Source organism: Heterobasidion irregulare (genome assembly GCF_000320585.1).
Source record: "Heterobasidion irregulare TC 32-1 unplaced genomic scaffold scaffold_01, whole genome shotgun sequence".
Taxonomy (NCBI): Eukaryota; Fungi; Basidiomycota; class Agaricomycetes; order Russulales; family Bondarzewiaceae; genus Heterobasidion; species Heterobasidion irregulare.
In genome coordinates, this window is record NW_009258197.1 from 2,236,508 (window position 1) to 2,253,281 (window position 16,774).

The following is a 16,774-nucleotide window of genomic DNA, read 5'->3' on the forward strand; positions in this document are numbered from 1 at the left end:
AACTACTTTTCCCCAGTCCTACAGAACAATATGGTCATAATGTGCATTGAATAGGTTGAGACTGCATGTTGTTTTTGTACAGACGATGTCCCATGCATGATGTCCATCCCTTGTACTTGTGAAACCCGAATCCGTTGGTTCAATCCACGCTGCTGACGCGGTGTTCCCGGCTGCCAGTTTGATGGAATCTCATAAGCAGTCACGGAAGAGTATCAGAACCCTATACTTTGGGTCAAAGCGAGATCTCGAAGAGGCATTCACGAGGACTACAGTTCGACGACTGTTTTGAGCATGGTATGCTTTTGTAAGCGGTTGCCCGAATGGACGAAGATAAGAGTTCAGGATATGATGCGTCAAGTGCGCCGGCTTGTGAAGTGCATCAGTATACAATTAGCTGTGGAAGCGAAAATATATACAGGCGGTCAAGATACGTCGGGGATCAAGATGAGATATGACATGTTCCTGTTTTGAGGCTTACAATACATTAGGCGACAGGATCCCTAGGACAGTTACTCAAGGGGTACACTAATCGTGGTCAAAAATTCCACGCACTTGTGAGTTGGTTGCCCCTTCATTCGTTTTTTGTTCGACCTATAAAATCAATGCTGTTAGCTGTGAATCATTCGAAAAATGAACACAACGGACAGCGTTGACCAATTTTTTTCCATCGCGCGCGAGTCTCTCTTTGAGGATGGCCCTCTCCATCGAAGAATGAGGATCAGAGTCTTCGAGCAACATTCGGATCTCGCTATGCAGTGTAGTCGTCCAAGGCGACGTGACTATCCACTGCACTGAAAGACACGCATGTTAGCCAAATGTACAAGGGGAAGGGTGCGTAGATTTTAGCACAGAAAATCCATACTTAGCCTAGAATCAGCGATATCCAGCAAGCGGACAAGTCCACGGCAGACAGTCGGAGCGGTGAGAAGAGCAAGAGGTTTATCGTCGGCGAAAAAACGATGTGAGAGGGTCAAGATCAGTGTGTCGCGCAGTAAGTCCCAGGATTCGGCACGGGCAAGGTTGTCGGCGACCAGTGAGGATGTGGCAAGAATGCATGATGACAGAGTGGCTGATAGTATGAATGAGATACGGACATGGAAATTGAGCTCAGTGCTTACAAGCAGCCAAGACATCTGATGGACCACAAAGAATAGTCAATTGCCACAGAGTCTCAAAGTTCCACAGCTTCACAACTTTTTCATACGCTGGGTCAGCAAAGAGAAATTCGAGAGTTGAAAGCGCGATGACGAGGCTGCAGACCAAAGCACGGCACGGAGAAGGGTTCTCCACGAGGTAATCCACAAGGTCAGATAGAAAGGGAGAGACCACGTTCTGATGCAGAGGCAAGGAAATATTGTTGTGCCACACAACAGTAAGGAACTTGAGCATAAGAGCAATTGAGAGCACGGTACAGTCTGCGAGGGCCCGTTCTTTTGCGTTGTTGACTTCCCTGTAGACCTATTTCAACGTATGAAGGTTACAAAATCTGCTAGGAAACCCAAACCGTCTCAGAGCTGCCATTCCTTTCATGTCGAGGTCAGAGAAAGTAGACTTGAGTGATACAGACTCACTTCTCTCTAATATCAAGATCAGCTGCAAGTCGTGATGCTCCAACATGCCCTTGAACGCCTTTTGTAATGACCCACGCTTCACGTAGATCAACGATTCCGTGATGAGTTCTTTGACTCCAAGCCCAGTCAACTTTGACAAAAGAAAAATTACCACTGAGCAGAAGACTCACTTGACAATTCAAGTTTCGTGTCGCCTAGCAAGGCCCATAAAGTAAATAGGTACTTCGCCATGGCAGAAGTCGGAATAACATTCAAATTTTGAATGGGATTTATGATACGTGCGATTGCCCAGCAGCATTTGTAGAGTACGTCCAGAGCCGTAGCAGGTGCATCGCCAAGTTTGAGGGACAACAACATTGCAACGCCGTGATGTAGCAATTGCTAAGCAGGCTATGGTGTCATCGACATTGGAAACGTGAAAAGAACTGCGTACCAGTATAAAGACCTTAGCTCCCTGTGCATTGGTGACCAGCACTTCCGATAGCTGAACATCCCACGGCCAATCGTCGGTGACCCCGTCTTTGTGACGGTCACCTAGATGATACAGCCAAGTCGCTGTCTGAAGGAATCGTCAACTCAAAAACCCATCTCCAAGAAAGAAAAGAATTGCAGACACAATAGGAGATGGACTCTACATTGGCACACCGAGGATCAGCCCAGGTTTCCCAACACCAAGGAATTAACCTGCCCCATCGAACAAGGATGATCTGGGCTGGATCTAGTTCCGACTGCGGAACAATGGGTTGCATGGTATTACCAGGCTGGACAAGTTCCATGATGTCTTGGATGAGGCGTAAGAATAACGTCTGTGTATATGGTTCGTATGAGAATGATGGGGTTTCGACATGAGAAGGTTCCGTCTGTGATTCAATCATCTGAAGGGTTTGCTTTGTACATTACCACGGACCAATACGGCAACAGAATATATACTCACGGTGTATAGAGATATTACCATGGCGTAGGCAATTCTCTGCTGTGTATCCGGGCAGGTAGAGCGCCCGTGTACACTTGTATCATTGATTTTGTAGTTGTTTGAGGATTGTTTGAGGATGTAGCTACGCAACACGCTTCGAAGCTTTGATACTCTTGTGCTGGACTGAGGTCAGCTAGCGATCAATCAATTCAAGATAATTTCTTGCCTTTCCATTCGGATTATGCCTTCATCCATCAACCGAGGATCACCCGTCAATTGAGGATGCACGGTATATGCGGCAAATAAGAGTCGCAAGGCCAACCGTGCAAGGGCAGGACTTGCATGTTCTGATGTCAGTAGATCGGGAACGGCATCCCATCGACCTATGTACCGTAAGAGGGGTAGTCATGGCAAGGGATAAAAAGACACTCACGAGGGAGCTGAGTCGCAGCCCTTATGGCGTCGTCCTCTCGTTGCTTGTGCAGGCTATTGGAAGCCTGCGCGCTAGAGAGATCGTAATGTGTTCCGCTCACAACCACCAGAGTAGCGTCGGATAGCTTGGTTAAGATCGCATCGACCCAGCAAACGACGACTGATGGCGCTGTTCCAGGCGCGATCAAACGAGCAGCAATGCTGTAGAATGCCTGTCGATACTCAAAGAGCTTTGACAAAAAGATAGGAGAAGCTTCGACCACTGTCAGAAAGAGCCAGGTATCATAGACTATATGCATACTGAGCTCCAGAAAATATCTTAGGAGATTCAGCAACCTGGCATCGGAAGACCTTGCACAAATAATTTCATCTAAAAGGCATAAAATCATCTTTGAGGCATGGTGTATGCGCTCATAAACCATCGGAGTCTGTAGCGGTCAGACTGTGAAATCTGACGACGGACTGTTACTCACCGTAACGGCTTGCACATCGATGTCCATGAGAAGGGAAATAGCGTTCTTCACGTCCTCCGTCGATACATTTTGACTTGATAGGTCGATCTGGCTTCCTTGCGTGATCGCGCGAGTAAATTCGACCGCATTCCATGTGCCTGAATTGCATTCGGAATCTGAGTCTGTGTCACTGTCCATAACTGATTTGAAAATGATGCAGCAGTGAACACGACGAGCAAGGTCCAACTCGGCGTCTGTGGCCGAGTCTGGCTATGTGCCCAAAAGTTCTCACGCTCGCGTTCATACGGGATTTCCTCGAAGTATACATTCAATGAAAGCAAACGCGTTCGACAATGCAACATACACAAATCTGATTCATCACAACCCTTGAATATCCTTAAGAAAGGAAATTACTTTTGACTTGCAATCCAGGTCTTCTTGATTTTGTGAGAACAGGGCTTCATACGCCTCTTCACAGTCAGCAGTCTGGTGGTTGTGAAGACGATTCAGTCAATGACCCACTCTATATAGAGTTTGACGCTCACCTCGCCATCGTGGTAATGAAAATCCTGCCACTCTTCATCCTCCTCCGCACGGATAGCCATAAGCATTTCTCGGCGCACAGTAGAGAGACCGCCCGTAAGATTCTGACCCCCTTTATCTTCGCTTTTACGAGCTGACACTTGAACATCTTTAGCGTCTACCACGGGGTTTCTCTCCTTTTTTGGTGCGGATACATGAGCCGGCTCATCTGGATCAGGAGGTGGTCCGTCGTCGGAGTCAGAATCAAAACCAGCCCCTCCTCGCCGCTTGCTCAACCGGGCCAATGCATCAAGGTACGTCAAGGTCGGTCTGAATTGATGGGTTTCGTCAATCTGGTGCAGATGCAATTGCCCTAAAACTCAGCTTCAATTTGACCACACGAAAAGACAAAAGCTTTCTGCGTACCATCGCGGACAATACCAAGCATATAAGCACCTGTATGAGGAATTTGCTCGCTCCGCAAGCGCAGTTCAGAAAGTCGAGGTGCTTCACCCTCCTTCAGCTTCACCCGACCTACGTCCTGGTTCTTCTCTTTATCATCTTCCAGACGGCCTAGCCCCAGCTCCGTTGATTTTTCGCCGTTCCAAACTTCCGGTCGGGTGTCTACTGGAATGTGGATTTCCAGTCGCTTTGTGTTTGGTTTGAGGCGTGCTCGTATGCGCTTTCCACTCAAAGTTGCAGATGGCGGAACCTGCAATGGACGGCTGAGGAGAGGAAACTGATGCAAGTGGACATTGGGAGCAAGGTTATTCGAGAGATGAATCGGAAGGATGGACACCACCGGATCGTCTGAGTTGATCATTGTGAAGTAGATGAGGCGTGGGAAATGCAGCATGAAGCAGCCTTCTCACACTTTCTCACAGAAGCACTTTTGGTACCAACTGATACCAACCAACCCACTTTGAACCAGCTGATTTTTGTAACTAATGTCAGTGCAAAACAACGTTCAGGATCGAATTCTGCTGCTGCTCGTCACTGTCCTTTTCCAATTTGAGCTTGCCCATGACCGCCATTGCCACCTCCATCCATAACACCTGTGACTCCGTCAAAGGTTTCCCACGCAACTGACTAGCCAGGAGGAGGTTGAGTTGTGTCCGCAAATATTTGAGAGCGACGTTAGTCTTTGGTGGTAAACGGAATTTGATCTTGCGATCAATGAAGGCGGAGTCGGATATGAGCTGCATTGTCTTTAGTCCTTGAACCAAGTGACCATCTCTGTGTGACGCACCTTGAATTCGCATTCACCACACAAGAGTAACAGTGCAATATCATCTACAGGACCGGTCTCCCAAGCATATAGCTTCTTCGAGTGCCTACAGTTGACGACGCATTGAGACTCGATGGCACTTTCTGACTGAAGACATACTCACATCAATGTGAAGTACGTCAAATGATTCACTCCAAAGTCAGTAAGCTTCCTTCTGAAGTTCACAGAAGATGGGTGGAAAGAAACAGCCTGATTGTTGGTGATCGTTCGCATCTGCGAGTTGGAATCTATAGATAAGATTTTAGGATATAAACCAGCTGTCAACGCTGCGTTCGTGAGGGCGACATTTGAAGAATTGCTATCCAGCTCTGCTGGCACCGAGATGAACCGAGTGCGATTTCGACCATAGCGCGCTCTACATGAAATATTAGTAACCAGCTATGAAGCGCCCTCGAATACGCGTGTATACAAGAACTGACCGGCTAAGTTCCTTCACGAAAGCTCTGTCTACTTGGATGAACCCAGAATCGATCAGATAGCCCAGGAATTGTTGGCGAAGCTCTTCGATTTGCTGTAAGTTCTATCGTTTGAAGAGGGTCAGGATAGGTCAAGTACAGAAAGAGACAAGCTACCTGGTGACTGAGAAAATTCTTCCTGCAAAACTTCCGTACAAAACTGGGATTCGCGGAGGCCCGGCGCCAACTCGAGAACGCGTTATGCAACGTTAGAAAGTCAGAGTTTTCTACATTTTTCAAGATAAGCTAAGACGAACAGACAATGGACGAATAGCACATACCTGTCCGGAATGAAAGTTTAGCTCGATCAGCCTCATCTTCGTGACCGAATGGGGTCAGGAATGGAGATTTCGAGTTCAATGTCGCAGCAATAGTGAGAGCAGGATCAAGACATCGGAAAAGGGCTGCAGTCAAAAGGAATTTTCCGAGATGGACATCCGTTGGTAAAGCACTGAGCAGACGTCCCATTGGCGTGATCTCTTCAGCAGATGTGAGTGCGCGAACCTTTAGTCGAGTCAAAGATCAGTTTCTGTTGATTTAATAAGATTGTGCACATGAAAAGACCGACTTCGATGAGCATTGATACAGCTCTCTGGATATTGATTGAAGAAGGAGGATCTAATGCACGCGACAACACGTCTTCGATAGAAGAGCCCAGTTTGACCTTCAAGATCTTGATTCGCAATGCAAGGTCAGATAAACTCAGGCGCATCATCTCGGGCAGTGGATGATCAGCCAACTGTCAAGAAACGATCAGTAGGTGATGACTGGTGATTGCAAAGAAGTCTTACTTGGGTATCATGACGAATCTTGGTGAAGAGGTGGAAGCATAAGCCATTTTGCACACGGCCAGATCGCCCCCGCCTCTGCGCGGCATTGCTTTTCGCAATGAAAGTCTCGACTAGACGACTGATTTGCCGTTTTTCGTCAAACCTATGTCAGTATGTCAGTATGTCAGTATGAGTTGACTCTTGAAAGGGTTTAATCCAACCTCATCTCTCGATGCTTTCCAGAATCAATGACACAAGTGATGTCGGGAATGGTGATCCCGGTCTCCGCAATATTAGTGGCTAAAGACATGAGGTTTAGCACGTCTTTCAAAAGTCGGTACATTTCACTCACCGATCACGATCTTTCGTATACCAGGCGGTGGTATATCGAACACCGCACCCTGATTTTCACTCGAGATTGTGGAGTGCAACGGATACACCAGAAAGCCTTGACCTGTCCCAAATAGCGGGTGGTCTGCTAGAAGATCGTTGAGACGGCGAATCTCCCCAATACCTGGCATGAAGATGAGGATGGCAGCTGAATACGATGCATAACTCTCATCTTCGAAGCAAATTCGTTCCAACAGCCTCATGATCAAGTCATAGAGCATGACGCGTTCATCAAGAAGGTTGATCGTCATGCTAGTATTAGCAGAGTAGCGTTTCTCCAATTTGACGTTTTCAGATGAAGACTCCTCATCGTCATCTTCATTGGCAGCCGTCTCCTCGGTCCACTCCGTTCGCTTCTTGCCTCGATAAAACTTCTCGTGAACTAGGACAAATGTAACTTGGTAGGAATACGCAAGGGTGTGAGATGCTATACGCACGTCGCTTGGCGTAGGGGGAGTTCTCGGTGATCGACCATTTAGTGAGCTCCACCGCATCTTCCAAGAAACGGATGTCGACGGGAAATGTTCGCCCAGGTACATGGAGAATTGGACAGCCACCAAAATAGTCTGAGATCTTCTCTGCGTCAACTGTGGCAGACATGAGCACGATTCTATCTTGTGTGAGTAATTTGACCAATGGACTCAGTGGGCAGGCAGCTTACTTCAGATCGCTACGCTGTTGGAGCAGGGATTTGAGAACAATCAACAGAAAGTCTGACTCGATACTGCGCTCGTGAACCTGTATAATTTGGGAGATTAGATTACGACGATGATTTCCGAGTATGTTCTTACTTCGTCAATGACAATGTGCTACGGAAAATAACGGGTCATTTTGGGTTTCAATTGATCAGCAATTGTGGCTTACGGTTATCTCGTCAAACGCAGTCCCCATCCCGCCCTGTCCACTACCACCTTCCAACATCCGCAAAGCGATACCATTCGTAACGAACGCTAGCCGTGTGTTGCGTGTAGTGTTGCTTTCTAAACGAATGGAGTATCCGACAAGGGAGGCCATAGTGCCAACGGCACCAAGAACTTCTCCCAGCTCATGAGATACTCGTTGGGCAAGAGAGATAGCGGATATCCGGCGCGGCTCCGTACAGTAAATCTTGCAATGTTTACCGCGAGCAAGCTGATCCTCCAGAATATAAGTCGGAACCTGGGTGGACTTGCCGCTGAAAAAGACAATTGAGTCTATGATAGATACTCGGGATTGTAATGATAGATCACCATCCAGTTTCGCCACTCAAAACCAAGATTTGTGATGACTCCAATGTAGAAATGATCTGGTCTCGATATTGTGCAATCGGAAGCTGATTGCGTTGAAGCTTCACACCTATCATCAGCAAGATTATAGAGTTCAGAATCCTTATTATTGACTTACAAGCATGTCCTGGTAGGCCGGCGAAGCCTGCCGAGCTTTAAACATTGATGACAACTGTTCGGAGATGGTATCTTTGCTACCGTATGGTCCTCGGAAGGTGGTACTAGCCCTCTCATCCGCAAGCTGCTTGCCGCTGACGCCAGTGGGCTAAATAATTCGGTTAAAGTAAGTCAAACATGAAGAATGTTTCTGTCTATACATACCATTTCTTCGTTATCCATCTTGGGCTCAAGTATTCTTCTCAACTTCGACCAAATGGCCCTATTCGCCGCGTCATCTGAAGCCTTCCGTTTGATTTCCAATTCATCCCAGAGTTCACGAAACACTGGTGGAAGCAGTCGGAAAGAGGTCTGTCCAGAGCTAGAACTGGTAGAAGCAAACCCTTCAGATACCGGGAATGTCAATGAGTGAAGCGCTAGAGTAGCGACGAATTGCTCTGCTTGACCCTCGTCATAGCACGCAGTATCCATCATCGTCCACTCCCCTTCCTTACCAGTACCCCAGCGAATACTGACAGAGGCCCTCTTTGCACGATATCCGCCAGATAATATCCGATACGAGATGACAGCAAAACGGTCGGATTTAGTGACCGTCTCCGTCAGCAAGACCTTCGGGGTGCGACCTGACCAATGCTTTGGAAGTGCCATATCACGGACTTGTAAAGTTATCCCCTGTTCGGTGGTTTCGGAAGTCGGCATCTCATCAAGAATCTCAAACATGCCACCTGCAGGCTCTTCAGCGTCATCTCCCCCGAAGAAGTCTGGTTTTGCTGCAGCGACAGCAATTGGAGCAGGTTCCAACTTTGGGGGACGTCGTTTGACTGGAAGTATGGACGAACCCTGCTGGAAGGATTTTTCGTCTCCGCGCAAGCGGGTCTGAAGACTCAACGCGTCTGCCTCGCGCCGCTTGGTTTGATACATAGCTTCAGCATCTCGTGCATCGAAAAAGTAATGCTCCTTGATGTTCTGTAAACGGTTCTGCAGCTCTTTGACAAATGAACGGTCGGCCATCTCTTCGGTTCGCCCTGACGCAAAACTGTCTAGCTTGAGCTTCAATCGAACATATTCTTGATTGGGATCGTCATCAGCATGGTCTGTATCTGATGGAGTTGCATTATCATCATAGACTCTTGCCAAGATACGGGCTTTAAGGTCTGCTTGTTCGTCTTCGGAATTCAATGGAGGAAGTATGGGAGGCGGATTAGAGCGAGGAGTGAAAGGTCGTGCATTGGCATCCAGCCGTGACACGGTATTGGGAGTTGGGGGAGTTGAAGAAGGATTGGCCGTCGGCGTCCGTGGAGTGTGAGCGGAACTTGGAGCTACAGGTGTTACAGGAGGTTTGCTATCGGCATCGTTTGACGCTGTCGTAAAGAGGTTTAAGTAAGCGATTTATCAAGGAGATAGAAATGAAGTACCCTTATCCGGATTGAGTTCATGTTCGGTGCAATTGATATAGAGCTATCGACCTTCAATGAGCTCCATGATCAATTCCCGGTAGAGGCTCAACGCACCCAGTCAAATGCTTCCTGAAGATTGACACCATTAATAGTCCGAAGACATTCTTCGACTCGCTCCTCTGAGAAACCCAAGCGTCGTAGGACACCATAGGTGATTCCCAGCCGAGCAATGACTTTTTCTTCAGACTCGTCAACTAGCCGCTTCCCTGTCCGATGCGTGATGAATTACCTTCGGACAACCTGTCAAATGATGCACTGACCTTCATCCCCTCGAGATTCAGAGATCAAATGCAGGATGTGGTTCACGACATCACCGTCAAGGTCAATCAAAGGTAGAGTTTTTGAATAGCGCCTGTCTATCTCGATACTCTGTTCATGTGGATGCACACCTGCGATTTAGCGGCATAGAAGCTGAAATAAAAAAAGTATTACCTTGATTGTCCTCGTGATCTCCTTCTCCGTTTTATCCTGCAACTTGTCGACTAGGTTCTGGAGTGACTGTTCCTCGACTTTCTCCGGATCGAATTCGTCGACCAAAGGTTGGCCAGGGGTATGGGACCCCAATTTATGAGCATCGGGCTCAGGGTCATGTATACCCTGCTGCTCGGCTTGACTGGTTTCCTCTGGAGCCTCTACTACAGGAACGACCTTTTTGGGCTGCGACGTCGTCGCAAAGCCACGAACGATCGGCTTCAGCTGAGTTCTCTTCTTCTTGGCCATTGGAATAGACCAAGGCCGACCTAGAACTTTGATAACCCGAAGGCTTCAGCAGTGGAGGTCGGTGGTTAGGATGGGTAGTACACTTGTCAAAGACAAGAAAACAAGTGATTGCGCGGACGCGACTTCAGCAGCAGCACAGCCCAAGTAACGAGTTGGATGGAGGTAGATGGTCTAGTTTTTCGCAGGCAGCCAGGAATGAGAGAGATAGAGAAGAGTTGATTGTTGGTAAAAGCATGAGATCTGCACAATGCAGTGAATGCACATACGGAGCCACAAGCAGTGGAAAAGGGTCAACCGAACACAGATCGACGATCTGACGGAGACTCCAGCGCCGCCGTGCCGGCCGTGATTAGCCATACCCTCATAATTATCGTCTTCGCGCTACCGTGCAACCGAGACGCCTTCAAAGTGATGCCGGGTTCAACGGAGAAGGAAAGACAAACTACGAAGACAACATATAGTATCCTAATGTACATATAGTATAACATGATCTATAAGAGGCTTGAGGTGAAGGATAAAGCAAATGTATACGGCAAAAACAAGAGATTCACAGAGCAAAGCATGCGACGGTCCTATCCACAGAAAAAGCCAAAGAGTACGGAAAACACTGCCCACGCTTAAGCCGATATGACGGCACCAGTCGATTTCTGCTTGCCACCCCTGCCCCTGCCCCGTCCTCGCCCGCGACCAGTGCCTCCCCCGTCAGCCCTCCGCTTCTTGCCACGCACAGAGGTTGGGACCGGTGTCGATTCGTCATCCTTGGTTTGCTCCGTAGGTCCATTTGATGCGGCATTGGAATGTCCGAAAAATTCGTCTCCCTCTTCGGTCCAGAGGTCACGCATCGTGTCTCCGTTTCCGTTTGGCTGTGCTGCACGTTTGCCTGCGGTCTTGTCCGAAACGCCGCTTTCGAGATTCGCCAACTGATCCTCGTTGAGTAGCAGCTGGACAATTTCGCTTGGTTTTGTGACATCAGTGAAATTCTTGTTACCGACAACGATATCTTGAACCTATTTAATGTCAAGATATAAGAAGAAGTCTATTGTAAGACGCAAAGGAAACGCACATCTTTCTTGACACGGGCGAGTTGGACAATGCGTTCGTCGATGGTGCCCCTCGTGATCAGACGATACACCGTGACTTGCCGCGTCTGTCCAAGACGATGAGCACGGTCCATAGCTTGAGCATCATTCGATGGATTCCAATCATGGTCGTAGAAAACCACTGTGTCTGCAGCGGTCAGGTTAATACCGAGACCGCCAGCCCTGGTACTGAGAATAAATATAAAGATATCGGGCCTTGGACCGCTAGTCAGCTAACTCCCCATTTGAACTGGGTTATGGAATCACGTACCTCGTCTGCCAATCCATGACCATGTCGCGTCGATCCTCTAGTTTTGACGAGCCATCCAAGCGCAGATATTTGTATTGTCGGTAGATCAGATACTCCTCCATGAGGTCCATCATCCGAGTCATTTGGAAGTAGATCAAGACACGGTGATCCCCAGCCTTGAGTTCCTGTAGCAGAGCGTCTAGTCGAGCCAGCTTCGCCGAATCATATATGAGACTTTTGGCCTCCGGAACTTGCATAATGGGAAGAGGTAGCTGATCAAAGGAGGAGGAGCCAATCAAGCCTACAGATGGAACTCCGGGAATCAAATGACCATATTCTGCGGAGGCCTCGACAGATTCTCGGAGACTTGGCTGTAACCCATAGAGAGCGAGGGTTTCGAGTGGTCCTTCTAGCAGAGCCGACTGATGCTCTATGAAGTTCCTATCCGTACAGTACATGGCAACAGGCGGAGCGACCACGGAGGGTATGAACCACTTCAGGCTCGGCCTGGATAAACATGATGATGACCACATCGCTGTCGATATGGCACGAAGTTCAGGCTGTCCCTCTGCAATGTCTGCCAACGATGATATATTTCCGAAAGGAATCCGGAAACGGCTAGCTATAGAGGAGACGCCAAAGTCGCTGTCGCTGGATCGACAGATGATCAGATGTTATGATAGAAAGACAAGCCGGAATTGCTTACAGATAGTATGGATCCTGGCTAGCTCTCTCAGCTTCCTCCTCGAGAGCGAGAAGACGTCTGTGCAGAAGTGGCGCCACATGGAGGGCGTGTGCCTCACCAGCAGTCATGTCGAGAAAGCGAAGGAAAGAGAAGCCTGAAAGTGCTGATAGCCACTTTCATCAGCGAACTTGCATCGTAACTATCACAAAGAGTACTTACAATCCTCGCACAAGGATCGTTCTATCCAATCAGGTGACCATATGTTCATCATCTTACTCAGAACGCTGCTGTCCGATCTCAGGTACGTCGAATTCTCGGTCGGTACATCCAAGAGCCCGCCATCGAGGTAGAACAGAGTGGGGATCGCATATTCAATGGGGTTGCGAGTCGAATACGGCACTATGAGGTAGTCGCCTTCGCGATTCAAAGGCCCGGATTGCCCAAACCTAGAAAACGAGAACGGGGCAACAACGTCCGCACGCTCGAACAATTCTGGATGATTGCAAACCTAACGACAATGACCATGTTAACCGCATTTTAGGATTCAATCCGTGGACAGCTCACTTTACGGAATTGCATCACAAGGTTCATGAGTGACCGCGCGGAATCGGCATCGCCGATGTTCGCAGCCTTTTCGAGCAAGTCCGCGACAGACACATTTGCCTGAAGAGCCCGGTACATCGCCCGCTGCCTGGCACTTAGATCTACATAGATATCCTTCTCAATCTACGAAGGCAAGTCAGTAACATTGTCCGTTCACACGGATATTCAAGGCTTGCCTTATCACTGAGCTCATTCTGCACATGCCGCTTGACACGACGGAGCATGAAAGGCTTCAATATCATATGCAGCCGACGAAGTTGATGTTCGTTCAGCTTGCTGCCCTTATTCTCCGCCGCATTTTCTATGTCCTTGGAAAACCACTCATTGAACTCGTCATGAGAGTCAAACAGACTGGGCATAATGAAATGAAGAAGCGCCCAGAGCTCTGTGCTCATGTTAGCCAAGCGGCGACAGACGAAACCAGAGGAAGCGTACCCTGCATGGAATTTTGGATTGGAGTTCCAGTCAGAAGCAAGCGATTGCGACAATGGAATCCCAGGAGTGTCTTCCATCGAACGCTGGCAGCATTTTTAATGTTTTGAGCTTCGTCAAGAATCATGTATTGCCACTTGACGCGCTGGAAGTACTGTTGATCTTGAGTGACCTAGAGAGCCCCGTCAGTATCGCATTGAAACATCACGAAGCGACTAACTCACCAGCTGATAACTGGTTATAAGGACATGGAAAGGAGCGTCTTGGTTATAGCTAATCTCCTTTTTACTCCAGAACTTCCGGAGCGTGGCTCGATCCTTGACGTTACCCCAGTAAGGCAAAGCCTTCAAAGTAGGCACGAACCGACTGATCTCTTGCTGCCAATTATGGAGTGTGGATGCAGGCGCAACGACAAGGAAAGGACCCCAGATATCATGGGTCTCAGCAAGGTAAGCCAGCAACGATATTGATTGCACGGTCTGTGAAATTTGTTGTAAATAAAGAGGTGACCAAACAGCACTTGGAAATTTCTGCTTACCTTTCCAAGACCCATTTCGTCGGCGAGGATGCCATTTATGCCTTGTTCGTAAAGAGTTGCCAACCAGTTTAGACCCTTCAATTGATATTCCTTCAACTGAGCCATGAGGATATGGGGCTGCCCAATTGTCAGCGGTCCGCTGAGCGAAGTTGGATTCTGGAAGTTGAGTTCGTCCGAATCCACTGGTGAAGGACGAAACAATACGATTAGTAGACGATATGCCTGATTATCGTGGGCTTACAATCCACGAGAGGGGTAGACGATGTTCCTGCTCCCGGCTGCCCTGAGTCATCGTCATCTCGGATATGAGCTTGATGCTTGGCTAACTGAATAGCTTCGTTCGTTTTCCGTTCAAGAGCGGTCTGCGTATCGAAAGCCACGGCCTTCCGACGCGCAGCAGACACAGCTTCTTGAGCGCTGACCCTGGCATGTCTGTAAAGATTTGTTGCGTCCTCTGATGAATATGTTTAAGTAGTCGTTTGTGACAAACAAGATAATACACATACCTTCATCAAAATTAATGTCCCGCAAAGTGCTCGGGTCAATGTCATCGAGGTTGGCACCGTTAGGAACAGCAGCCGAGTCAGCAGCCTCTCCTTCAACTTCGGCGGCTATTTGGAAAGGTATCGATCAGCCTTGCGCTGCGAGCAGCAGGATGAACAGACGTACTCTTCAATTTATTGCCCACGAAATGACTGTAGAGCTCCGTCTGACTGATGAGGAACTCAAGTTTTCGCGCCTGCCGCGCCGCTTCCCGTTTCTCTTCCTCAACCTTGGCTCGATCAATCGCCTCCTTCTGCTCTCGCCTGCGCACATCGCGCTCTTCTTTCTCGTTCTTCTTCCAAAAGATGAGCATTTCACGCATGAGACGCTTGCTCTTCGCTTGCACGTCCTTTGTTGCCTTGGGGGTTCGGGTGAAGGGTCGGCGAGCTTGGATAGAAGAGAGCATTGCCACCCGCTTTAGCTGAGCCTGATGTTGCTGGTAGCCCATGGCATGGTACTTGTAGACCTGAAAGATGAAAAGAATGAACGATATGCAAAGACACAGGATAGCCGTATCGATATACCTTGGCAACTTCACGACGCGCGATGCTCTTCCACACCTTTCGCTGCGCCTCTTCAAGAACCTTCACGCGCTTCAACATTGTTGCATCGTCTACCTTTTTGGCTTTCTTCAACGGCGGCGGGATCTCGTCGATCTCATACACCGTAGCATCTGTTGCTGTGAGGGCTGGAGATGCTGGCCGTGAACCTGCAGGCGTTGAGTCACCCGCGACCGAGGCGGCGATAGACCCGATGCCCAAGTGCTCTTGCGTGTGGGGGGGTAACGTACCTGCCTTCCGACGTGGGCCTGGCCTCTTGCGTGCTGCCTTGGGTGTCGTAGAGATACTGTCCATACTCTGTTCCCGTTGTAGAACCTGTTTGCCCTTCCCCTTTCCCCGTCCCTTTGTTGCCGGCATAAGCCTCACAGTATCCTGCGTCGAAGCGACGGAACGCTGATCGTCAGCAATGGATCGCTCCAAATCTGCTGTTATATCACCACCGGGTTTCGAGAGCTTTCTCTTCTTACTTGCGTGTTTCTTTGGATCAAGGGGAACTTCGAGGTCGCTGCTACTAGCTTCGGAGGCTCCGCGGGAAGCAGGACGCTTGGGGTCCTTTCCTTTTCCTTTTCCTTTCCCTGGCCCAAGAATAGACTCCTCTAACTCCCGCGCGGCATCCTCAGCAGCGTTCGTGGAACGAAATGAGCGTCGGTTGGACGGATCATTGTCATAGCCGTGTTCCTGGCTATCGGCAAACTCAGAGTTGGATGAGGGAGCGTGCAATGTAGACAGAAGCTCGTCGTCAACGCTTGGGTGGACAGGAAGTGGTCGCGGAGGTGGTGGAGGTGGTGGAAGCGGGATCCTTCTCAACGTGTCCGCATAACGCTGCGATAGATGGTCCATGTACGCGAGACTCCGTTCCTGATCATCGATATTTGCATAAGGATCTGGCTTGAACCAGACAAAAGAGAGGCCCACTTACCACAGCACTTTGGGCAAAATATTCCTCGACCAACCTTTTTCGCTTTTGTGTCTCTAACATGTAGTTGCCTAATTCCCCGAGCCATACCTCCTCGCAGTCGCTGAGATCAGACGACACAAGACGTCTGTCTTCCTCGGTGGGCTCATACCTTTCTCCGGGCTCATGTTCAGTCACTTCAGTCATCGGAGACTGCGTTCGTAACTGTCTGTTCCTCGCAGGGAGTCGACGGAGTCCCGGCTGGAAAAGAAACGTATGAATGATGCGGATACACGAGGAAAGTACAAAGGAGTACACACGCGTCGCGAACCAGGCGGCTGGTAATCCGCATCGTCGTCCGCGGTCTTTCTTCGCTTCTTTGGCGGCGACTGGGACATGCCTGGGATGCCGTCCTTGACAAAGGTCATGATGTTCGGCTGAGAACCTTGGACATCCTTGGGCGGCGAATGAACATGACTGGAATAGAAGTTGCCCCCAGGACCATGAGGCGCTTGCACCCATTCGCCAGAGCGAGGATCCCAACCACTCGATGGCTGAAGCGACGTGGGCTGGTATGTGTGGTTCCTGGAGGGCGCCGGGTAATCCGCAAGACGACCACTCTGCGAGCGGCGGCGGGTGCGCATGGCTGGAGGCGGAGAGTGAGATGACGGGGGGCGATCCATCAGGGCAGGATCAAGAGAGGGAAGAGAGGAATGCGCTGGCTGCGAGGAGCTCGGAGGGGGGACGGGGTCGTCGTTCAGGATCCTGCTGAGCGACATGGCGGAACACGATGGCACAGAGGACGAGGAATGCGCGCTTCGTCGACAGTGCAGAAAG

The 16,774-nt window shown here is 49.2% G+C and overlaps 3 protein-coding genes across 3 annotated transcripts; all 3 read right to left on the reverse strand.

The window, feature by feature from the left end:
• Window positions 1–3,746: 3,746 nt before the first annotated feature.
• On the reverse strand, window positions 3,747–4,698 carry HETIRDRAFT_246566 (uncharacterized protein; the record flags this gene model as incomplete). The annotated part of the gene is made up of 3 exons (XM_009542938.2): window positions 3,747–3,854; window positions 3,914–4,263; window positions 4,317–4,698. Coding segments are annotated over 3 exons (840 nt in total), but the record flags the coding sequence as incomplete, so codon positions are not given.
• Window positions 4,699–4,840: 142 nt separating this feature from the next.
• Window positions 4,841–10,352, reverse strand: HETIRDRAFT_413634 (uncharacterized protein; the record flags this gene model as incomplete). Its single annotated transcript, XM_009542939.1, has 21 exons — window positions 4,841–5,089; window positions 5,140–5,224; window positions 5,282–5,533; window positions 5,598–5,698; window positions 5,751–5,860; window positions 5,915–6,137; window positions 6,202–6,372; window positions 6,425–6,566; window positions 6,625–6,703; window positions 6,756–7,175; window positions 7,231–7,403; window positions 7,455–7,531; window positions 7,585–7,602; window positions 7,658–7,967; window positions 8,023–8,120; window positions 8,177–8,323; window positions 8,380–9,536; window positions 9,591–9,633; window positions 9,687–9,838; window positions 9,893–10,001; window positions 10,065–10,352. The coding sequence occupies 21 exons, from the start codon at window positions 10,350–10,352 to the stop codon at window positions 4,841–4,843; spliced, it is 4,404 nt and encodes a 1,467-aa protein (XP_009541234.1).
• Window positions 10,353–10,969: 617 nt separating this feature from the next.
• On the reverse strand, window positions 10,970–16,335 carry HETIRDRAFT_307011 (uncharacterized protein; the record flags this gene model as incomplete). Its single annotated transcript, XM_009542940.1, has 16 exons — window positions 10,970–11,359; window positions 11,416–11,647; window positions 11,703–12,326; window positions 12,388–12,529; window positions 12,586–12,874; window positions 12,931–13,070; window positions 13,127–13,354; window positions 13,405–13,573; window positions 13,626–13,880; window positions 13,940–14,121; window positions 14,181–14,393; window positions 14,446–14,550; window positions 14,609–14,948; window positions 15,007–15,900; window positions 15,962–16,198; window positions 16,258–16,335. 16 exons carry the CDS (start codon window positions 16,333–16,335, stop codon window positions 10,970–10,972), a joined length of 4,518 nt encoding a protein of 1,505 aa, XP_009541235.1.
• Between the last annotated feature and the right edge of the window lie 439 nt (window positions 16,336–16,774).